The following is a 25,062-nucleotide window of genomic DNA, read 5'->3' on the forward strand; positions in this document are numbered from 1 at the left end:
AAACTGTGTGTGGCATCTTCATATTCATGGCAGCTCGGTCAGTGTGTGACCCGTCGCTGTGGGAAAGGCATGAATGGAAACAGATTGTTTGTTGACATCTTATTGATCTCAGTTTCTATGTCATTATGTGCAGGCTTTTCAGAGCGCCGTGCACCCAGGGCCGTACAAGTGCTTGTGGTTTGCAGCATGAAGTTGGCCTGCACTCAAAACTTCTGCCTGTTGTCTCATTTCAATGGATTCTCAGCCGTCGTGGATACAAGTGAGGGCTTGTATTTTTAGTCCACGTCTGTGGGATAGTTCAAGCTGAATTCTGAAAAGTCTATCCGTCACTGCTTGTGTGTTCATAGTGCATAGAAGGAGAGGAGTGGCTGTATTTCTAAAGGGGATGACTGCGAGGCTGGGCATCCTCTGGGAACATTGTGGTTCCAGGATGTATATCAGGGCTCGTAGGGGAACGGGCTGCTTGGATTTATTTGGCACATAATTGGCAGGATGAGCCCCTGGAGGGTGACTATCAGCTCGAGGGAGAGACTGGCAGAATGAATGAGGTCGGATATATTGTCTGTTTTCACAGCACCGCTTTTAACAATCTCTCTGCCCGTCGCTTCCTCTCGTGATGAACTGATTGACCTTGTCTTCATCAAATAAGGAAAAAAGAAAACCTCCTCCTTTCTTTCCGCAAATAAAACAGAATCAGTCATTAGGAGTCTGTTAGTTCTGCATCATCATGAGACCCACAGACGCTGACCAGAATAAATTCATGACACACTTTGAGGTCAGAGCCTTGAGGACATTGTTGCACTCAAACAAGGGACTTTTGAACAAAGCCAAACTATTTTTTATTTTGTCAGCTTGTTAACTCAGAAATACTGTTCTGAGAAATGGCCTTAGGTTAGTAGCAAATACAAATAAGATGAATGGTCCCTGAAACCAACAATATAACCATCCTTTGACCAAGTATCACCCTCAATCATAGGAGTTAGAGAAGCTGCAATAACAGAAGCTTCATACTGTGTAAAGATATTGTGAGAAAATATAATATGATGGGATGCTATTGTGTGGCTGGGACATTGTTTTTTATGATTTTATTATGTTTAGGATTATATTATATATCATATTGCAAAGAAGCTGTGTTTTATTGTGGTATATCCTCCCACCATCCATTGTCTATACTGATTATCCTTATAAGGTTCCCTGGACAGGTCACTGGTGTTTTGCAGGGTTGACATATGGATTATATAGAACAACCATTCACACGTATGATTCCTATTGCGTTTTATTACCTACCAAATAAGTAGATATGATGCAGACTGGTATCATTTCAGTTATACTAAATCAAAAAGTAGAAGATGCTGAAAATATATTTGATGATGATACACTGATATATGTACATGCATACTGATATATGAGATTTGAGTTGCAAAATGCACAAATATAAAATCCATTGTAAAAAAGATCAAGACAAAAGTTAGAAATATATCAAAAAATCCCTCTTGACGCACGTTACAACCTTTTGATTTATTGCTTAATTTGTGCAAATTTTAAGCAGATGTCTGAGAAATGTGTCAACACTTCATCTATGATAAACTGGGGCTGCGTGTTGCAACGTCCAATCCAGTGGTTTAACATTCACAAACAGTTTTTGGACCATTTAAGTGTCACTTGTCTACATCAGAAAATAATTATCAGATTATCCATAAAAACATTGATTAAAACTCTTTTGAAACTTTTGTTTTTCAAAATTTTTCATCCTCGTCTGCTGCCGACCAAAAACAGTTAATTATTCTAAACAGGCTGCAATTGCAGTCTTGTAAGTCGGCCCAAATTGTTCATGTGTAAACCAAATTGATACCTCGGACAAGACCCGAGGCACCGACACTGCACTTTGGAGCCTCCTCTCGCAACATGTGTGGTGCTCAGCAGTGATCTGGTCCTGGGCATCAGCGGCGATGGGAGGGTGAGGACAGGAAGTAGGTGAAGATGAATTCAGTTTATCGTTTATTCATGAAAGCTACATACTGCGGAGATCACTTGATTATCTTGACAACAGACACCGACATCGTCTTTTATCTCCACAAACTCTCTTGACATCTTCGTCTGTGTCTTCTTTGTGTTTTTAGCTTTTTAGACATTTGTTTTCTTTTTGTTCTATCTCTTTCCTTCGTAAAAGCTCCTTGCATGACGTGATGTCACATGAAGTTAATTAAAACATGAAACCCCAAAGACCACCAAGAATCTGAGCTCTTGTTCATTTTTTTTCTTCGACCCTGTTTTTCTTGCCTGATCGGTCGTTACAAGGTTACATTTGTCATCGTGTTTCTATTTTTCTCTCAAATTTTTCTATCATCAGTTTTGGAATTCTGCAGCTAGCAATGAGGCAGTGGTGGAGTGGAGGCCATGTTGAGGGTGGTGGTGGTACGGTTACACATGGTTGCCTGAGACAAAAGAAGCCGAATACTCTGAATCGCGGCCAAAAACACGACATTGTCATTTGACAGTCAACAGCTGCTCCCTGTTTCCCTCTTCTTGTCTCTCAATCTGTCTGTGTGTGTGTGTGTGTGCGTTTGACAGAACTGGCTCCAGCTTGCCCTGGGACCAATGCCTCTGTCAAACCATAATCACCACTCTTGCCGTTTTTAGTGTCAGCCTCATATTTGATTCTGTGTAAGTGTCGGTGGTCATGGTTGTGTGCCATATAATATTCTCTGCAGTTCTCTAGAAACAGCTGTAATCTTCAAAATGTTCCGGCTGCAATTTTCCCGACTTGGCGGCTCAGCTTTTCATAGTAACATCTAATTGAGCTACTGAAAAGTGTTGTGTAAGAAATGTACAGAAAATATATAGTGTTGCAAAGCAAGTTCAAGTTTCACCTCACTGCTCGTTCTTTTCATGGAGGATGTTCATCAGCCTTAACATCTACGAGACATAAAAGCTGCTTTCAGACAAGTCCTTCACTCCGGTTAATCTCGTGAAATCATCCGGAGGGGCCGTATGTGTCAAGTCAAAGGCTCCAGACTTTCTCTAGAGTTTCTCCTGCCACCCCCTGTACAAACCCTGGATTATGTGAGTGGGTTAATGATGTTTCTAACATGTAACTAAGGCAAAACCGGAAAAAAACTAAAAGATTACAAACATCTCTCTGTGGATTGTCGATCGTGGTGGTGGATCATGATGATGGTGGTTGTGGATCATGATGATGGTGGTTGTGGATCATGATGGTGGTGGTTGTGGATCATGATGGTGGTGGTGGATGGTGATGATAGTGGCGGCTGATCATGGACTATGATTACAAGACTGCTTGATATACAATATGTCTATTGTTCTTCTGTCTGTCCTGTTTTTTTGGGGGTAGTTTTACTCTTGGGTTAAGGACAAATTGTGATTTATGAATATGGGCTATACAAATAAAATTTGTTTGATTAACTGATTGATTGATCTCAGGATGAAAAAGAGGAGCCACACATGTAAAAACGAAGATCGGAAAGACAACAAGATTCAAAATGTTTTGGTTATACAGGACGACTCAGGGGACAATGTGCTGGAAACAACAACACATGGTCTCCACTGCACCTCCCTTTACTGCACACTACAGATATTTCTGTGTTATTGTGAACACGTCTGAACAGAGAATCTCCTGCTGCTTTGTTCAAATGTGTGCGGACATTCTCCGGAGTTCATGTCTAAAAACTGCTATAAAACCCAACTTATCTTTTTCTGTCATAATGGTTCTTTGTCATTCAGTGTATAACAATTTTTGGGGTATTTGATCTGCAAATGAAACCAAATCCTGAAGCTAATGCAGCTTGAACAGCTCCAGTGTTTTCACTCTACCGTCTCCAAATACCGTAGAAAACCAGTGTTTTAGCATCCGAGCATCACCAATCATGTGTCAGCAACTTTGCGAAGGAAAGCCATAAACACAGTGCGACATTGTTCCTGCTTATTTTGGGGGTGTATACTTAGAATCTTTAACAGTTCCCTGTAAAACAAAGCCCATCATTATACCTCATGTGTAAACACGTGGGGATTTTTGGTTGTTGCTAGTAGCTGTGCTGCCGGCAGAAGAAGGACAGAAGTGGTTATGCATGATCTGGGCCTGCAGCTGGCTCCTCACTGGATGTGTCTGAGCTGCAGGCAGGCTGACAGTGAATCAATGTGGCTGGCTGTTATTAAACCTGTTGTTCGGGGACTAATCCGAGGTTCTAGAGGAATTCACTGCAAGGCTTCACCACTGCATCCTCCATATTCAGCACTTCAAAGCTGTCGGAGGAAGCTGGCCAGTCACATAGTTTCCACGTCGTGCCGACTTGCATGTGCACAAAGAGCTATTCTTAAGTATGCAAAGTACGACGGGTTCATGAAAGAGCTGTTTCAGTTGTGGCCTCGTGCACGGTCTTTGTAAAGTCTTACAGATGTGCACAGCTGTAGCAATAGCAACATTGTTTGAATGGAATGACAATGCTCTTTTCCTCTTTTCAATTATTAACTGCAAGGAGGTTATGTTTTCACCTCTTTTCTTTTTTTTTGTTTTGTTGTTAGCAGGATTACATAAAAACTACTTCAAGGATTCCAATAACTAAGGATGTGAAATGGGCCAAGAAATAACCCATTGAATTTGGGCCTCGATCCGGACATTTAATAAGACTCTAAGAGGCGTCTACAACCACCCTGTGATAATACTAAACGTACAGCAAACAACACTGTTACACCACAGACGTTATTTAAAGATGGACGGCGAGTCTCAACCTCCTCCTTCTGTCCAGAAATGAAGCCAAAATATCCTGGACATCAATGCTGCCATCTTGTGCATTAGCGATCGGGGGATGGAGCCATGATGGCAAGGTCCCGCTGCTGCTCGCCCAATCGTGTGCCAGACAGCCTTCCTAGTTTTAAACTTGTAGTTATTACATGAAAGTTGTTTTCATGTAACCAACCTGCGACGTACATGCAATGGAAAAATAAGCTTGGATTCCGACAAGCACATAATAGAAAAGAGCAGACAAACATTTTTCATCCCAGTATGCACTGCAACATTATTTTAAAACAATGAAACCCACACACAGTTTCCTATTTTGTGAGGAATGCACTCACCTTTTTAAATAAATGAAACTACTCTTTTGATACGAGTTAACAGCAGCGGCCCTGACTCCGGGATCATCAGTGCCATAAGCTGAGTGGGAGGAATGTGAGAACCGAAGCTGACTTGCTTGGATCCTCATGACATTTGGCAACTGAAACGCCATCCGCAGTTTGTGAGGAGAAAGACAGAGGCGCGGAGGAAGGGAAACTATGTGACTGAGGAGGCAGGGAGGACCACGCTGAGCTGCCAAGGTGTTGAGATGTTTATGTAATCGCCCTCCCCTCAACTTCTCCTCAACTTTAGCAATTCCTTCTGTTCCTCCTCCGCTCATTCAATCCCTGTCACCCCCTCTGTGTGGAGTGACAGAGCGGGGCTGGGGTGAACACTAGGGCCTTATTGTAGCCCTGGTGGTGGTGGGACCCCTGCCCGCTCTGTGGATGGACCTCCTCCGCACAACCCCAGACCATTTCCTGTCCCGGGCTTCCCGCCTTAATACCAAACAGACCTCTCCCTCAATCTCCTTTCTATTCAGGACTGCATGGGTGTGCCGGAAGTCAGGTATTACACCCTTTACTTGGCTTGTTACCAAAAGCTTAGATTTACAGTATAATGCACTGTACAATATTTTAAAAGTTCAACAGAAACATGTGAGAAACAATCTTCACACTGATGTTGATCATCTGCAGAACACGTAGTCAACAGTTAAAGGATTCATATTGTGCTTTACAGGTTTTTCTCTCCTCTAGTGTGATATATCGTTTTCTGTGTAAAGATCTACAAAGTTAAAACGCCCAAAGTTCCTTTTCAGTCGCTTGTCCGATATTCAGCATCATTGTTATGTCACGATGCCCAACATTTGGAAAATACACGTCTAGCGGCTAGTCCAGCACGCCCGGCATTTCCTACATGTACTGGAAGTGGTTGACCAATCACAACAGAGTGGGTCAGCTGGCCAATCAGAGCAGACTGAGCTATATCAGGAGGGGGGGCCTTAAAGAGACAGGAGCTAAAAACAAGCGTTCCAGACAGAGGCTGAAAAGAGGAGCTGCAGCAATGGACTTTTCTGAATATTATACCTCTTCAATTAATTACTCAAATTAAAATTACAAACCTGAATATAAAACATTATATGTCTTTTTTGAGGGGGTGCTGTTTTTGAAAGCTCCAACAAAAACTATTCATAGTGTGAATTAACCAGAGTGAATGTTTCTCAGAGCAGCATTTAAAATGATGACATTTCGCAGTGGAACCAATTCATTCAAATGGAAATACCACCAGCCAGGGTCGTCCACCAGCCAGAAGGTCGGTGGTTTGATCCCTGGCTCCTCTTAAATGTTCTTGGACAAGATACTGACAATTTTAGCAGTTAGCTCGCCAGCTACAGTAAACCACCAACCACTCTTATGAGTCCTCCCTGTGTCACCAAGCTTCAAGTATTTTGCAAGTATGTGTTGATGAATTTTGCTCTGCTCTAACCCTAACCCTGATTTATTATTTATGTGCATGCGGAGGGAGTGGAAAGTCACAGCAGGGAGGACTTATGATCACAAAACAATCCCTGTGCACAGGAGTGCGTTCCCCGTGCTACGATCCCATCTGTGCCATAAAGAAGCTCCTGCTGCCAGATGCCTCCACTGCTCTTTTTTTATGGGAGGGTGGAGGTTAACGTGGCCGAAGACATGTGTTTTCATGTCATGCACTGCAAGGGTGGAGGGTGTGGACGTTACGTGAAGGTGCAGACGTAGACTACATCCATCGCCACGTTTGCCAGGGAAGTTTTAATGAGCAGTTTGTGGAAGCCACAGTGTTTCTGCCTTCAGTTAAAACTTCTCTTCCTCTCTTTTGTCTTCACATGTTCTGTCCTTGTTTCTCACAGGATTTCCCCCCCCCCAATTATTTCATTGTCACTTGACGAAGGTTCTTCCAGGCTACATGTGTTTGCATTTTTGATACCTCCTTATGGTTTTCATCTGAGGAAGAATGATGCTAATTCTCCCAGGTCGCCCTCCCAGGATATTCATTTCATTTCATTCTTCAGAGAACAGATGACTCATCTGTCGGTGGTGTTTTGTCTTCTCTGTTTCGCTCTGTTGTTGCACAAGGAAGCCAAAGTTTAAATGATTATGCTTCCATGTCAATTATCAGATTTAAAAAGTCACGTTGCCCTGTTAAGTGTTGGGGTTTTCTGTAGTGGAAACAACACAAGTGTCTCTGGTCTTTATTTTCTTTGCTTTGCGGCGTGTTTTTAATGCAGCTAAATCAAGCCTTTCATCAGAGGGTTTCATTCACACGGCCTCCCGAAGGTGCACGTCGCCAACAAAGGCTCTGTGTGGCAACCTTTGGAAAATGAGTGGGTGAGGCGACTCTCTCATGAAACGCTCTGCAAATATTAATCTAGGTTAAAGATGGTGGTTTAGCTTTTGTTCCCATGAGGCCCGTCGGGAGCATATCGCTTGGCAGTGGTGCGCTTTGTCAACGGGTGCTATCGTATTTAGATCTCCTCAACTCCCCCCCCCTTCTGTCCCACACACACGCACACACACACACACACTCTGCTCGTTTCATCCTCTCCCACCTGCAGACAGACACTCCCTGCTTATCAGCCACATCTCCCTCCCCCGTTTCCGCCTCCTCAACAGCTTATCATAATAAACTGTGTATTTACATTGAGCACCACGATGGCATGCTCGGGTTTTGTAAGACGTGATCCAGGAAAAAGTCGACCTCCTCGACAGCCATAGGTGCCCTGTAATTAGCCTGCCCTTGATTCTCTCTTAGCCCCATTTCAACCTCTTCTTCGCTCACTTGCCTTTTCTCTTCCTCTTGTCTTTTCTCTCTTCTGCCCCTAACTTATCCGCCCTCCTCAGACCAACCTTGTGCTGGAGTGTAAATCAGCCCCGGGGACAGGTGGACATCTGCCAGCCATGAGGAGATCCAGGCAGGAATGTGATGCAGCCCAGAGAATCATTTAAATCCTGGCACTGACGAAGGGGACTCAGCTTTTCCCCCAAAAAAACCCTGTTCCTTCCCCTACACCTCCTCCTCCTCGATGGAGTTGACAGTTGCTGTTGGTGAGATGCCTTCTGCTTTGCTTTTTTGTTTTGTTTGAATCCATGACTGTATCCATGATAGGATGAAGTTGGAATTTGAGGAAAAAGCAGTGGGCGGATGTTTGATTTGGATTGATGTGCCTGAAACCCCTGTGGGTGCAATATGCAATGAAATTTCAACTGAAGTGAGTCTATGTGACGACGATTTTGTGGCTGCAGCTCAGGTTGGCGAGCGGGTTAATGAGTGAAATATGTGGGAATAAGAGCAAGATGTTCTTTCGAGCCCCAGCAGGGTGTAGCACAATAACAGCTCTGCTCTGATGTTGACCCTCTGGAAGAATAAAATGAACTCAGCTTTTCTTCCCTTTTTTATCCCCATGAAGAGTCGTAGCAACCTTAATGAAAAAAGTCGTCATGCCTTTCGGAGCGTCTGGCTTTCATATAAATTTGGTCAAGACGAAGCTCGGTGTCCATGACCACCGGGATGGCGCGCAGCTCTTACAGTTGAGGAAATGTGTTGCCAGTAAAACCGAATATGACCAAATATGAGATCAGAGCGTGTGTTGCCTCGGTCGTGCTGGCGATCACTGATGCTATTGCATTGGAAAAGTTTTTTTTGCATGTGGCTAACAGCTAGTAGCTATTACTCCTTCAGCGTGGGAGTTGACATATTGGTTTGATTACATATTTACCATGTTCTATGAGGCCACTGTCACCAAAACTCCCTCTGTAGTTATGGAAGGGAGTTGACTCCTGTAGTGACTCCTGGAGTTTGTCCGATTGTAAGCATCAATATATCAAAGATGAGACATTATTTACTAGAATGGCCCTCAGTAGAGCCCATACCTCCATCAAGGCCCAACTGTTCCCTTAAAGTCGATTAAACTGCAACAAAATAAACTCATTTCCATAAATATGCCAGATTTTTCTCATCAAGATCCATGAATTATTCCCTGGGAAATGTGTGTAAAAGTCCAAAAACATCCTATCTCATAAGAGTTAAAGAAAAATTCCTGGATCAGCCCCCTGATTTCTTGACTAGTTAAGTTCCAGAAAGTCAATACATCCAAAAATAGTCCGGCACCTGAACGACAGCCTGTGATTAGCTGTTTCCCGCAGTTTCCAGTCTTTAAGCTACAGATAATCAAAAGGCTTGCTGGCACAAGTTTCGCAGGTTAGAGCAGGTCAACGTGCTTCACAGCTGACAGGTGAGCTGATGGTGAAATACAGTCAAATAGATTTTAACAGCATGAATAACAATGAAAAAGTAAAAGTAACACAAAAAAAAGGATCAAGAAAGTGAATAAATGCATTTTAGCAAGTGTGTTTAATGCAAAGCAGCTCCAGCGTCACAGATGAATTTGTGCTGGTGAGATCACACACAGCTTCTCATCCGTTGTAGACGGACACAAAGTTGCCTCTATGTTGTTGTTTTCTTGTGACACTGGACTGAGCATGGAAAAACTTGAGCTAATTTCCCTGGAGTTGCTTTCAGCCAGTTTCCTTAACAACAGAGGGAAAGCTCCCCACACACACAGTACACACACAGTACACACACAGTACACACACACACACACACACACACACACACACACACACACACACACACACACACACACACACACACACTCAGCCACTACTTTCCTCCCTCCTCTCTTGCCCTTTTTAGGCTGTTCCTCTTTTTTTTTTTCCTTCATCTGAAAAAGGGGGATAGTATGACAGCTTTTCCTGCTTCATGTGGATTGGAGCCGGGAGGGAGAAAACTCTGTTACTCACTCCGTCTCCAACTTTGAGAGGAAGTTACCACCTCTTCCCCAGACGCTGCACACACACACACACACACACACACACCCACACACACACACACACACTCTCTTCAGGACTTGACCACAGCAGCAACAGAGAATCAACAGAAACAGTCAGGACTGCTCGTGATGCTGTGTGTTTTTAAATGTGGAGGGAAAAGAAGGCTGAGATCTGCAGTTGCCTGAGGTTTTTTCCCCGTTTGGACTGAACTGTTGTAGAAGGACGTGTTTTGTTTTGTTTTTTCTCAGCACTGACCGGTGAGTTTGACAGTTCATTTTACTGTATGGACAGTGACATATAGAAACATCACAGCTTTTCTGTACAGCTGCTTTTACAACATCTGGAGTTTTCTGGAGCAGAGACAGTCTAAAGTTTCACTGTGTTGCATCTTATGTGAATTAAAACTTGGCAGGCTTGTCCCGAGGGGCGTGTGATTGGGAAAACATCCATGTGCCATAAAGTTTGATATAACTGGTTTCCATCCCAGCAGCTCCAGATAGTTTTGATAACAACACCTTTATAAAGATGTTTTTCGCATGATGCAGACTCTATTTTTTTAATTTGTAGGTTAAAATTAGCTAAATTAAATTTGTATCCCCATTTGTATGTTTTTGTTGGAATCAGCCCAGATCAGTGTCAATGCATCGTGGTGTAAATGTGTGTTTCCAGCAAGAGGAGCTGATGCTGCACTTATAACTGAGGCAGGACAGGAGTAGCCTGGCTTTCCTGTGCAGCTGCACATTATTCGCTAACCTTGTGGTGATGAATTAGTTGTCACCTTTCTACAATCAAAGCAAACATCCTGTCGCTTTTTGTGTTTCTTGTTTTTTTTTTCTGAGGTCAGAAAGAGCAGACGTCATATAATCAGAGAGGTGAGAGAGAGAGAGGAAGTGGTGCACATGCCTCATATGGCTCCGTTTCTTTTTTTTAAACACGTCCACTGAAACATTCATGCAACAACAGTTAACCATATGCTTTGGCTCTCTGAGCTCCCTCTCATGGATTGCACCTCTTATCAGGGAGAAAGCGAGCTGAGGGTGGAGGCTGGGCTGGGCTCGCTTGCTCTCAGGGGTCTCCATCTAATTTATCCTATCTGAATGAGCAGGCGGCACTTTAGCTGTGCCTCCTCCAGTCGATCAGATAACCCTCCATAGTGTGAATGCTTACTGCAGCTAAGTAAACCCCCTTCGAGGCTTCATGGCTGGGAAGAGTTGACTCCTGCGTGACCTCTCCGTGCCAGCAGACCTTTTTTTTCTTCCCCAAAACCCCACTGACTCACTTATCAGTCGGCCTGTCTTATCTGTCCCGAGGATGGTTGTTAACTTATTCTAAATGTGCCCGCGGGTCAGGGGTCAGACTCTGATTTGAAGTACCTGTCTAAACTCCCAGGGCACCAATCTGTTTTACAAAAAGTTTCAGCCCACACAAAGTCAGGATGACCCCACAGCATCACAGGAAACAAACCTGGAAAGGGGTTAAAGATAATCAATACTTCTTCTTTTTCATGTGTAGCACAGAAATAATAAACAAGAAATATCCTCTTAAAGATAGAAACCGGGACATGTGATGCTGCCATGTTGGACAGAACTCTCACAGACAATGTTTCATCTCATAACAATGTTTTCTTTGTTCCTGCCAAACCTGTATTGTTATCACCAAACAGTCCCAGTGGATGTTCTGCTTTAGTCACCTGCACGGAGCAGCTCCTTTAATTTTCTGTTCCTCATTTAGTGCACAGCCTGGGGAGAGAATTATTCTATTAAAAATCTGTTCGAATTTTGCAAATTGCATCAATAACAACAACAACAATGTAATTTGCAGTTGTGGGTTCAGTGATTTAGCTCTAGTGTACATACACATAGAGTAGATAATGGGTCTCTTATGTCCCAGTATAACTGCAGATAGCTTGTTCCCAGGTGGGCAGGTTCTGTATTGTAGCTCTGTGCAACAGTAAATGTCAAACATATGGAAAAGCTTCAACATGCAGAAACTAAAATGAGTCATGATGTCATGATGCAGCTCTGTTTCATTTTCACTCCCTGTTATCAGACACTTCAGGGCTAAACCTGAACATAGCTTTACTTTACTTTAACCCGGCCACTACATTTACTTCATTATTGTACTTAAGAACATATATTTTCATGCATTTATCAATTTTACTCCTCTACTTATATGAGCAAATATCTGTACTTTCTACTGCACTAAATTTTACAATGAGTTGCATTACATGTTCACATCGGTTGTTATTTGTATTTTTAGAAGTAAACAATATTAAGAGAGGAATTGGCCCACTGAGCCAATCAGAACGGGCAGGTAACATTAGACCCCGCCTCCTGAAGCATCACCAGCATCACTGGTGACAAAAACAACTGAGGGCACGGTCACACATACACAAAAGCAAAGTTAATATCACAGGTCAAAGTTCACCAAAGTTAAACACGAAGCCCCAATGCGATTTGCCTCGTCTCAGTAAGCAGAGGCTTTGTTCGCCTCATCACTTGCACGGATTTAAAGTGAAACACCACAGCTACATTTGTGTATGTGTGACTGGGCCCTTACATGGATTTGAGGGCCACTGCGGAGAGTCAACCATAATTATGTAGTAGTAGTTGTATTAGGTTATAGGCTAAACTCTACTTTAAGTATATTTAAAAGTGAGTACTTACTTTTACTCAAGAAGAAGAGTTAATGTGGTACTTTTACTTTAACTTTTGTACATTTTTTTGTGTATTTGTTCATACTTTTACTGAAGTAAAACGTTTGAATACTTCCCCCACTACTGCACAATTGTAGAGTACCAGTTGCACTCTTACACACTCCAGCAGTTAGTGAAGCTCTTGTGTAATCCTCACCTTAATCGACCTGTGATTTTAACTCTTCTCTATGTTTCCACTGGGGACGGTCCAGCTGACAAACCAGAGATGAGTAAGTTACCTAGTGTGACAAATATATATATATCCATCAGAAACACACTGAGAAGAAGGACTTTATTAGGGCTTGAAATGCATAAAGGACTTCATGGCGCATGTTTAAGAAATGGCATGAAGTCATAAGTGTCAGCCCGATCAGCTGATCGTCAGCTGACGTCTTTGAACACCAGCTATACACCCGTCAGCACAGTGGTCCATTCAAACTGAGAATTATTGCTGCTGCTGATTTGCTTTGGCTCCTGTTAATTGCTAATGTTGCTCAGTGAGTAGTAGGTTTCTGCAAGGTGATTAATTAGTTCTTGGTCGAAACTACCCCTCTGGGTTTTTACACACAGTAAATTTGTGTCTCATTGACACCATTGGGGGAAAATTGTCTTAAAACTCATCTTTGCTCTTTGCACCACCATGTAGCTGCTGGTTTTGATCACCGCCCTTTTCAAACGTTCATAAATACACAGTGTTAAGATCATCTTAGGGGGAAATTATACTGTGGAACATGAAAAAATGAATCACTGCACCTCTAACAGTGCTTCTCTTGTATAACTTGTGGGTCAAAGCTGTTTAACATGCTTGTCCACTGGGGTTTGACTGAGCCTGCACGGTGCAACCAACCTTTACTTTCACTGCACAAACACAGTTCCTGTCACAAAATTTCCAACCCCCCAATCTCACAGAGCTGCATCAATTCGACCGACCCAATCATGAGAAGGGCAAGCACGTGTTTTGTGTCACAGAGAAATCCGTAGGCTCCGTGTAATTGGTACAGTGTGTGGTGCTGGCGTGCCGCTGGATGGGGGCCAAGATCGATGAAAAGGGTGAGATCATCGTCTATTTTTGGAGCTCGGAGTTTGTGTTGAGCGAAACTTTAGAGGAATGTTCACATGATTCAACTCCAACATACAGAAACATACACAGACAAGCAGTCACTGTCATCATGGAGTCACATACTGTGCACACATGCACAAATAAACCCTTTCAGCAAACACACACACACACAGCGTTGGTTGCATGAGGCTTCCTGCTTCCAGGGGCTTCGCTTGATTTGCTTGATTGCCACTGAGATAATGTCAGTAAGAAGATAATACGTGGGATATCTACCCTTCATTTACATAGTAAAGCATTCGGGCTCTGACTCACATCAGGAACACATCTGGGTGCGTTTAACCACTTGCCCTAACCCCCTAGCTCACTCCCATATCTCCATTACCCTCCCATTACCTGCCATAGCCCAGAAAATATGTTCTTCACGGGACAAGCAGCGCACTGTGGTTCCCTTCTGATGACACAAGGATACTCTGGGATTTTTTTCGGGCCAGGGCTGCAGTTACTCTGAAGCGAGCTGGCGCCATGGTGGCTGTTCACCAATCTGATACTGATATCGGGTATTGACTCAAATAGCTGGATCTGGGACAACAGGGCAGATCTTTGTGGACGATCTATTCAATTCAATTCTATGTTGTTGTATTTTTGCATCAGCCTGCACATGCTATGTCATGTGTCAGTACATTTCGCTTGAAGGAGAGTTAGCGGCGCAGAGGGAGCTGAACACAAAGAGTCAGCAGGTTGGAGGTATTTATTGCAGCTTGCAGCTATATGGCTCCACACATGAAGCGTGCAGATTATTAATTGAACACTGGTGCAGCGGTTTGCACTCACAGCAAGAGCATTCATGCTTCCCAGCATGAGTCCCAGCTTGGCCAGGGTCTTTGGACTTTACATGTTCTCCCCGTGTCTGTGTGGCTTTTCTCCATGAAGTACTCTGACTTTCTTCCTGGGTCTTTTCGATCATGACATAGCCTTCACTGATTTGTGGATAATCCATTACAAGAATTGATGTTCAGTTAAATTCTGCCTTTTACAATGATGCAACTGCTCACATGCGTAGGAGACAAGCTATTGCTCATGTGGACGGAGATCGTATTGGTTTGAAAATGCAGTTTTTAAACGAAAACATGGATATAGCTGTAGCTGTAGATGTAGTATGGATGTGGCCTTTAAATTGCCCGTAGGTGAGAATGTGAGTGTAAATGATGTCTCTGTATATTGGCCATATGATCCACCTGCAGCAGAGGGTTGGAGTTAGGGTATCCCAGTTCTGTCGTCCTGTTTAATGAGATTGTGGACGTTTACATCTCAGTTTCAGTCTCGGGTTCAGAATAATCCACCTATGAGTCATGTCTGTTATAACTGTGCTCTTGTTGAAAAGTCTAATGTCTAACGTCAATTAATCAGTGCCCAACACTGCCTGACTGTGGGTTTGATCCTCTTGGCAAAGGTTGTCGTCATCGAAAGTAAAGCCGCTGTTCATTGGCCCCATTTCGAATAAAGAGCACGTCCACACTTGAGAAAAACAAAGCTTTCTTTCAGCTCTTTATCAAACACAAGCATATTCAAGAACGTTTTCACAAGATTGAATCATCTAATGGAGCAAACACCTCTAAAGTTGAATGGTGCACAAACAGCATGGGTTTGTTTCCAGTTAAGTGGAAACTTGATAAAAGCTGGGCAAGTTCTGACTTTAAATTCACAGAAGCTGTTTGTCTCTGCAGCTAAAATAGGTTTTCACCAGCAGGGGGTGTTAAATTCGTGTTGAGTCAATATATAAAAGTCAGCAGTATGTTTTCTCTGAAGTGCTTATCCCTTACTTTTTCCGGAGCTTTGGACCATAGTTTGCTTCGTTGTCATTTCATTGTAGAAATGTAAACTTTCAGTGAGTCTAACCCGAAGGATTTCTCATTCACTTTGGCTCAACAACTTAGGTTTACACTTTGTTCTTGATCCTGTAAACAGCCCTAACGACACAATCTGCACTCAAGGACTTCTTACTTGTTTGTTCTGGAGCATTTGGCCGCATCTCACAGTCTTCATCAGCTGATGCGGTTTGAACATCTTTATTTCCATTACAGCAGCTGTTCCCCGAGCCAAGACGCGTCTGTAACCTTGTACTTGAGAGATGCGAAGAGCGCGTCCAAACTTGTGATCTAGCTCCGCACAACAGCTGAGATAAATCACACCAGAGTTTTACCGCACTGACTTCACCCTCGCCTCCACTCTGCGATGTCATTTTTCTCTGCATTTTGCATCTATTCGATGGGGTAAAATAAAAAAAAAAGGAAGAAATTGGAGGCCGGAAGCGAGATTTGTACGACATGCAACAAAGATCTCCAGCCAGAACCAAACCAGAGACTTTGCTGCTCTAAAGAATGTGTCTTAACCGCTAGTCCAACAAAATGCTATACAACACTCTTTGATGGTATTCATTACACACGAAAATGTGGCTACTCTTTGTGCTAACTGTCGTGTGTTTTATTTTCTGTAGCCTGTTTATCTCTATTAAATGATTTACGATCTCTCCCTATAGAAGATGCTGAGCCTTCTCCATCCTTTGATCGTAGCCTCTTTGATGTGGTGCATGAGGCACCGTCAGACCTAAGCTAGGTCTGAGGGTCTGACGCCATAGCTCCCAAAAACCCATATAGGGTTGTTTCTATCTTAGTCCATTGTATTACTCTATAGAGATACTATACTCAGTAGAGTGCATACCTCCACCAAGGCCCATTAGTCCCCTTAAATTCCATCAAGCTGCACTAAGTTGGTTGAACCTCAGAGATAGTTCCATAAATGTGCCTGATTTCTCTCATTAAGCTCCAACAAAATGTTGAAAAACAAAATTCCTGGATATGACCCCTGATTCAGGGCCGCACCAACATTTAATGGGTTCTTCCCTGACCCATATTGAATCCTGCCAACAGGTTTCGGGGGAAATCCATTTAGTAGTTTTTTGTGTAGTCTTGCTTATAAACAAATAAACACAAACCAACTAACAAACTAGAAGTGCTCTCAGTAGAGCGGATATCTCCGTCAAAGCTCAACCATCCCCTCATGAAACTACATTTAAACTCACTAATACTTTTTATTTGGATCTGCACCAAATTGCTCATGAATCTCAGTCCCCTTGATTTCCAGATCCATGAATTCCATGAAATTAATGAAAGTGTAAAAAAAACGGGTCAACCTCAATTTCTCCGTCCTTATAGCTTCCACATCCCTGTCCTGTCTCCAAATGCAACCAGCTTCCTCTCAGTGGGAGACGCCGGCAGGCCTTGACGAGAAGGAAGCACTACTGACAGTCGGCACAGCTTGAATCCCAAGATCTTCATGTCAAGAGGAACTGGGACGATATGCACTCTTACTTTCCCCCAGCAAACAAAATCTCCCTGTGGCTTCCACGAGAAATTACCTTCCCCCCGTGGAGCCTCATGAGCGCTTTCACAGACTCAGAGATCTCGGGTTGGACAGTGTTTCTGTTCACCGAGCGGAGAGTGGGGAGAGCTTGCAGATCCATTATGTCTCAGGACTTGGACACCGCTCTCGTGCTTGATTACAGGTGTGTGATAAACAGCCTGTGGAGAAATCCAGCAGATATTTTTGCGATACAGTTTCAAGATTCCTTGGCAGTTTGTAGGAAGCTGTTAACCTTCCATAGACGACTGAGGGGATTTCTTCTGGATCGAGAGAATAACTGAGCCAAGACTGAGCTCTGATTTCTGTATATTTTTTTAAGCGAACCACGCGGCGTTTCAGAATGTGCTCCACAAGCTGAAAATAAATGCATAAATTGAATATATTACCCAGATTGGTTTGTTTGATGCTGTTCATCATTAAGTCTAGACTTAGTTTTTTTTTATTTCAGTAGCAGCCTCAGAATCAAAACAGCAACTTTTTTAATGAAGATAATTTAAGAGCACTATGTAAGATGCTATGAATTCTTTTGGTGGCTCATGATATCCGTTACTACAGCGAGCCTGTGTGTGGACTCGAGGTTTAAAAACAATGAAATGGGATTATGTTCGAGCCCGGCTATTTTCATTCTGTGGAGCTCCGTCCCAGGCGAACTACAGACAGACCCGTCCACTGTGCCAGGAATTGTTGTGGCCGCAGAGAAAGTCAAGGTATTGGAAATATTCTTTCCCCCCCTGTGGTTCGGCGTGTGTCGCAGACAATGAGGAAATAACACTGACTCGCTCCCCCTGTGTGATCTGACCTTTTCATCTTCCTTGTATGAATCAAATGCGGCTTGACGCTCTGAATAAACTCAGCTGAAGGGTTATGACTTTCATTCCTTTGATTCCGAGAGGAGTATTGTGGTTGGACGGTTTATAAAACAAGTATTTGGGGGACAAACTTTTACTTTTGAGGTCTGCCCCTGTAAGGGGGCATAAATCAGCCAGTGGACGTCTGTTTGCATCAGACTGCTCAGTCATTCTGTCTCGCACTTATCTCAAGACAATGGCAATGATGCTGGAGGAAAGCTTCGACCTGGATGTTGTCCCCTGCGGAAAAGGGACAAACCCTGTGGGAAGGAAGAGCCATTGTGGTCATCTCCAAGTGGATGGCTACCAGAAATACCCCAGTGCATGACAGCTCGGAGGTTTTCTTCCACTCAGCTCCCTGCAACCAAACCAAAGCAAACAGTGCGAAGTTAGAAATAGTGTCTGACCTCCTCTCAGGCCACAACAGCACAGCATCACTGTGTTTATGCTGGCTTCTGAGTAAGAGCACATTCACTTTCTTTCAAAAATAGCTCATCGCTGACTGAGACTTTGGGAAAATTGCTGAGCTGGTTGCAACCTTTATCGTTACTGCCGCGGAGGAGGTTATGTTTTTGCCCCGGTCTGTTGGTTTGTTTGTTTGTCAGAAGGATTACGCAAAAGCTGCAGAACGGATTTTCACGGAACTTGGAGGAAGAATGAGACTTTTTTTTGGGGATTTTCCCAGGGAATATATCCAATTTTGGATATGTGTGTGTGTGTGTGTGTGTTTTAATTTGGTGTGACCTGATTAAATTTAAGGGGACTGTTGCCGCTTGGCAGAGGTTTGGGCTCTGCTGGGTGCCATTTTGTGACTGTGATTATTAAGTCCAATAAGGTGATTATGCTTTCACCCCACAACTTTACTTTCCCACACAATTCAAACCATGTCCGGATAGGCTATATGATTATTTATCTGTCAGCAGCATGAGAGGAGTCAAGATGGGCGAGTGTTTGACCTCATGGTTTGAGGCCAGGACCGAGCTAATGATAAACTAGCAGGGACAAAAAAAAGGACTAAACATTAACATCACAGGAGCTCAGATGTGACACAAAGACACGTGCTGCTGCTGCCCCTTTGGCCAGAGCCTTGAAAAATCACATTTCCACTGTCTGGTATCTTCTGCTTTATGCGTTTGACTCTAAAAATATAACAAAATAAGGAAATTGTGTCCTGATTCATGAGATACTGTCAATTCTATTGCTGAGCAGCTGGTGTGAAAGCTCTCAATCAGTATGACATTTAGAAATGTATGTTTATTTCTTTGAATTTTGCCAGAATGCGAACCCTGGTCCTTGCCAAAGTGTTGTTAGTAGTTTGGTTTTTGCTCTTTTGTAACTACTTCATTTTTAAAGTAAACAGTCGTGTTTGGTTAGTGTGGACATTTGATTCTGTCAGGAGACATTACATGAGGACTGCCATTATTTTAATTCATAATATTTAGTTAGTTTTAGTTTATGATGACACTTAGGTTTGAGTAAGACTTGATGGGACAAAATGAAACCACTGATTTTCACGTTATGATGAAAGTCTTCTTTTGGCAGAACACGGACATTTGCAATCCAAAAGCAAATTGGGTCAGAATGGAGAGAATGACTGAAAGTTGAGTCATGGATTGTACGTAGCTGGCGAGCAGAGGGTCTGTTAATAATTTCCTTCTTGGGGTGAAAAAAAAAAACACAACAAAACAACACGGCAGGATAATTAGTGTTTAGATGGGCTTTAAACAGCTCGCCAGTCGACATTAAGCACCAGTTACAGATGCCAGAGTCCTGATGAAGCTCAGGTTTGCTGCATTCCCGTGTGAGATGAGGCGGTTAACGTACTGTAGGTGTCCAATCGTTAGCTTCGACCTTGGCCCGGAGAGCAACTGTAGTCATCTGAGCCGCTCACTTTATTACCCTTGAGACAAAAACAAAACAGCTCATTGAAAGCCCGTGTTCTTCTGCTCTGCTTGGATAATGATGAATAGATTCCATTAGGAGGGGGATTAGACTCTGTGGGAGGGAGGAGATGAACTTGTTCATAATTGAAAAGAAAAGGAAGGAAGCTCGACAGGAAGACACCGCGTAGGTCCATCCCTACGGTGTTGAGCAGAAACAAAAGGCCCATCGTCTCGCTCCCGTGGGGACAGAGGGGGTGGCCTGGAAAGCGTGTTGCCATAGTGAACGCTCTGTCACTTGGCCCCCCGAGCGCTGTCTCGGTCAGGCGCTGCACAGTGTACACAGGATCTGCCAAGAGTCAGCGAGATCAAAATCTGCCCTGAAAAAGCACAGAGGCTCTGCAAAACCAACTGCAGCTGGCGGAGGAGCTTTTTCCCTAAAACATCCAAAACTTCACAGCATAGCATTTTTTAACAGACCTGGATGTGCCCAGCTAGCATGTAAAGCACCAACCCCCAACAGGTTATAGGGCTTTTAATGCCCTTTATAGAAAAGAGATTCAAGGTCTGGTAGAAATGTGGAGGACTCTGTATTGCAGCCAAAGATCGCATGGTTTAAAAGTGAGCAGACATTTTGATTATGACTCATTTTCTTACACAAAACAACTTTAATGAAAGCAGTCCTGCATAATGAAATGTTCTGTAAAAGCACCCTGTACAGTCTAGGATGGCACAAAGCAACGGCTCATATAACATCAGTCCCACAGCTGGCTCACTGCATGTCAGACCTTTAAACCATTAGGAGATATTATTAACTGTTTTTAGTATCTAGCATAGACTGTAAATAAAGATGGTTAAATAAATTACAACCTCCTGGAAAACACCAAAGTATGTTGCACTTTCACTGAAAGCAAGGATTCTGCTGAATACTTTTAACTCAAGGTTGATTATAAAGATCTAGTTTGCTTTGCCTCTTTCAGACAGCTCACACATTCCTGTGTCTCCTCGGCCTCTGTGCAGTTGAACCTCAGCCTCTGGTCTCTTGCTGGACCGTGTATCCTGCAGCAGGCCGGTCGCTGTTTGCATTGCAGACACCTCAGTGAGTTTGGTTCTAATGAGGCCTGACGTCTGTATTTGTGTTGGTGACTCTCTCTCTCTCTCTCTCTCTGTTTCTCTCCCTCCCTCTCTATGTGTGTGTGTGTCGCTCTCGTCTCAGGGTTGCCAAATGAACTGTTTAGCCTGAGGACCAAAGATCACGGGCCCCGATCCAACAGCGAGGACAGAGAGAGGAGCTTGATCATTTTGCATTTCCAACTGCTCATTACAACATGAGCTGGGACTGAGCGTGTGCGCCAAAGTTGCATTTTTTGGTAAGTTTTATTTTCTATCTGCGCGTCACTTTGTGTTTACTTCTGGTTTTACAGGAGAGCATTTGCTGTATTTGAAAGTTTGTTAGTGGAGCCACACGACATATGGTTTACACGTGTGGTTTTGATGCTTGAATTTTACTGAAGGCTGCATCAACAAATAAGCAAAAAAGCTACATAAGTCAATGAGGTATTCACATCAGGATGGAGCTCAGGCACCGGGGGTTATCAGTGGGCGTAATTTGGAGGTAAATGCAAACACAAACATGTGGTTTGTGCAATTTGAGGACCTCCATATGATCCGTGTGAAGGCACAGTGACATGTGGTTCGACTTAAGAGAGCAGAGCACACAGGTTGGAGTTGGACGGCTACGGCGTTCGTCATCGTTTTCACATTTTTACCACAACCAGCCACAACACGAAGGGGAACATTAACAGGAAAGATTAAAGCCACCTTTATTTTTGAACTGGTCTCTCTGCTATCACCTCACTTCTGTGCCTCGTGTTGCAACACCACGATGTCATCAAGCCGTGGAGCTGGGAATTGTTGACGAAATGGCAAAGTGGAGGAGAAAAGCCAGAGTCGGCAGGAAAGGGGTGAGCGTGGTGAAGGAGGGGAAGGTTACCAGAGGAAATACAGAGAGACCCAACAGTACAACATGACCCTGGTATTCAATACAGGCAAATCCAATAAATGTTTCGTTTTAGATGATACACAGACTCGTTTCTCCTGGAGACAAAGGCTACCAAGTGAGGAGGTAGCATGAAGGTAACAGGATCCGGATAATTGCTGAAAACAGAAAACAGACTTGAGAATGAACATGAACTCTTGTATCTGCTGCACGGCTCCAACGGGTTTCACTTTAATAAAGAACTTCCTCGGGAGTGTTAAAAGTCACAGCCGCACACAGGAACAGCTAAAAACACACAATAGGGCTCCTCAGACTAACAGGATGCCAGGAGGAGTGACAGCTTAAATGTCAAGGACACCGTGTCCAAAGACTGCAAAGAAGTCAGCAATATTGCACTGGCCGTTGTCCTCCGAGCTTCGCAAACTGATGGCCTGGAAAGAGTCCTTCGTGGGTACTTGGAAAAATGACTCCTGACCTCGTTTATAGAGGGGCTGTCATGATGCTGGGAGAATGGCAGAGGCAGAGCGCAATGTGCCAAATGCATTATGATGATCCCAGATGAAGCCAGTACTTAAGGAGGACACAGAGGAGCTTTTGTCGGACACTTGGAGGCCTCATCCCACCCACCCTGCCGCATATGAAGCGCTGCAGTGAGTGGGATTGACGTACAAGGGCCGCGCTAAATGTAACACTGGAGGGTTGTCTGCCTTCAAGCACCTGGAAGAGCGTTAATAAGGAGTCTAGATGCATTAAAGCCAGATTTGACAGGGTGTGAATTGTGTGTCGTTTTACAGGTGTGAAGGAAACTAAGTCAAGATCACCATGGATGTGAAGAAAAAAGAAATGGACCTGCTGAGCAACAGCATAGCAGCTTATGCACACATTAAAGGTAAGCTACAGCCCAACAAAATCATATTTTTATGTATAACATTAAACTCTGTCTGATATTGTGTGTTTTTGTCCCTTCCTTAGCAAACCCAGAGAGCTTCGGCCTTTACTTTGTGCTCGGGGTGTGTTTCGGCCTGGTGCTGACGCTCTGCCTCCTGGTCATCCGCATCTCCTGCAAGCCACGCACCAAAGTCGCCTCCTCCTCCTCCACGCCAGAGAAAAAACAATTAAAAGACATCAGCGAGGAGGAGGAGGAGAGTGAGGATGAAGAAGACGAGGAGGGGGACGACGTCGAGGCACCAGTCCCTTTGCCCAGCACAGAAATCCCTGTGGGTAATCATAACAGCCAGTCGGACGGGACGCTGAGCGTGAACGTATTTACTTCAGCCGAAGAGCTGGAGCGGGCGCAGCGGCTGGAGGAGAGGGAACGTATCATACGGGAGATCTGGAGGAACGGCCAACCTGATATCTTGGGGACGGGGACAGGGACAATTGGAAGAGTGCATTACTACTAAAAGGGCTGACAAGGGAGACACAAGCTGCAAACTCTGTGAAGGAGTGGCACAGACCTTTGAGTGGGCCCAGTGTCCCTGAAGCCTGCACGACCGGAGAACTTGTGTTCAGATACAAAACGACACACATCTGGAAACAGGATATACATCGATGTGCCACATTTTGATACACTTGGCTCGGACAGAGCTGAACTTTGAGATATTGCACTTCTTATTAAGCAAAGTTATTTTTAACGGACAACATGAACTTAAACCAAGAGATGTCTTAATAACTGATTAGACCACATGGAAAAGAGGCAGAATGAATGTGGGATGCTTGAAGTATTAAAATGTTTGGCGCTTAAGCACAGAGATGCACACAACTAGGTTTATGTAGGCTAAGTGAAAAATAAGGACGATAGAGGAAAGGAAAATGTCATCGTTTGAACAAGCACATATCGATCAATTGTAGGGGTCAGATTATGAGTTAAAAACAATTCAAATTGGAGTCTTTAATTTATAAGTACATTTCATCTACGTCTATGTTTTCAGGGGTACTTCCACCACAGGAAATGACAGATTTAAAGTATTAAGCTGGAACAATTTACTGTTGTTTCTCTTCATAATGTCAGACAAATATACACCAGAGCTCTTTCTCTCCGTACCTGTGGGCCATGGATTTATAATCAAGTTTTTAAAAAAAGGCCAAAAGTATATTTTTTGTCAGTGTGGTTAATGGAAAAAGGTCGTTTTATGTCATTTGTTGTTTCTGCTCAATGTCTCTGTCTCTAAAGATTAAAGAAGAAAGAAGTTTTATAATAAAATTTCTAGAAACTCAACAACAGTCCTCCTGTCATAATAATGTGTGTAAGGCTCTGATGGAGTCAGAATTGTACGATGGAGTATCAGGTGCAGATTATAGAAGAAAATAGCAGATTTCGAGATTAAAGTCATAGTAATATAAGAATTAAGTTGTAATTTAATTAGGATAAAAAACCTCATAATTTAATTTGAAAAGGGTCATAATAATTTGAGAAAAAAAGTTTGAAATAACAAGCAAGGAGAGCTCGAGCTTTCCAGAGTTCAACTCATTCTGGAGCCAAAATCTTGATTACCAATCTCATTGTTTCTTGAGAAACCACAAAATCCCTTTGGATACAACAGATGTAAACAATGATGCACTCCACCACTACCAAATATTTCCTCCACCGCAAAAAAAGGCATTTCCTCCAAGTCTGTGTCCTTCTTTCTTTGGAATGAACTCATTTCTTGCTCAATCTTTTCAAAGTCCTGATACTTGTGATAATGTGGTGCTGGGGTGTTTTGATATTTGTTGAACCAATAACTTAACAAGATGCTCCACGTTCCTCATTTTAATGCAGGCTTGATCTTCTGATATTCCCCTTCTAAAATGAAGGATAGCCAAACATTTTGTTATCTGTATAGCTTTTTGCTAGTAATTTCTGGCTTTTTTTCTCGTAATATTAAGGCATTTTTCTAATAATATTACAACTTTATTCTAATAATAGTACGACTTTATTCTTCTAATATTACGACTTTCTAGTTATATTATGTCTTTTTCTCTCATTATATTCGGACTTTATTCTGGTATTTTGGCCCTAATACTGCGGTAGGATGGTAAAATGTCATCTCTGAACCGAATGTTACGCATGTGAGTCGCCCCCTTTGAGAAAACGTGGCCAGTTGAATCAGTCCTCACCTTCTCTCTCTCTGTAGCTGCTCCCATCTTCTCCCTCGTAGTTTGATCGAGACAAACTTCAACAATGTTGGTTTTATGAATTTAAAAAAATCGTCTTCGCGTCGGTTTCCTCGTCGGTGTCGCGG

At 43.2% G+C, this 25,062-nt stretch overlaps 2 protein-coding genes across 3 annotated transcripts in view; one reads left to right on the forward strand and one right to left on the reverse strand.

The window, feature by feature from the left end:
* The window catches only part of LOC118113339 (B-cell receptor CD22), a 1,629,935-nt gene that overhangs the window by 135,756 nt on the left and 1,469,117 nt on the right, over positions 1-25,062 (reverse strand). The gene's annotated exons all lie outside the window — the stretch shown is intronic.
* Positions 9,866-24,056, forward strand: eva1ba (eva-1 homolog Ba (C. elegans)). Of its 2 annotated transcripts, XM_035163116.2 has the most exons (5): positions 9,866-10,193; positions 20,820-20,938; positions 21,056-21,209; positions 22,633-22,727; positions 22,811-24,056. In XM_035163116.2, the coding sequence occupies exons 4-5, from the start codon at positions 22,661-22,663 to the stop codon at positions 23,239-23,241; spliced, it is 498 nt and encodes a 165-aa protein (XP_035019007.1). In that variant the 5' UTR covers positions 9,866-10,193; positions 20,820-20,938; positions 21,056-21,209; positions 22,633-22,660; the 3' UTR covers positions 23,242-24,056. The 2 variants fall into 2 exon arrangements, with proteins under 2 accessions (XP_035019007.1, XP_035019006.1); XM_035163115.2 differs by lacking the exon at positions 20,820-20,938.

The sequence above is a fragment of the Hippoglossus stenolepis genome, chromosome 8 (assembly GCF_022539355.2).
Source record: "Hippoglossus stenolepis isolate QCI-W04-F060 chromosome 8, HSTE1.2, whole genome shotgun sequence".
Taxonomy (NCBI): Eukaryota; Metazoa; Chordata; class Actinopteri; order Pleuronectiformes; family Pleuronectidae; genus Hippoglossus; species Hippoglossus stenolepis.

Bases quoted from the DNA above. Each gene is read 5' to 3' on its own strand.
- eva1ba (XM_035163116.2), top strand. From the start codon at position 22,661: ATGGATGTGAAGAAAAAAGAAATGGACCTGCTGAGCAACAGCATAGCA. The intron at 22,728-22,810 runs GTAAGCTACAGC...TCCCTTCCTTAG, and splicing joins AGCTTATGCACACATTAAAG to CAAACCCAGAGAGCTTCGGC.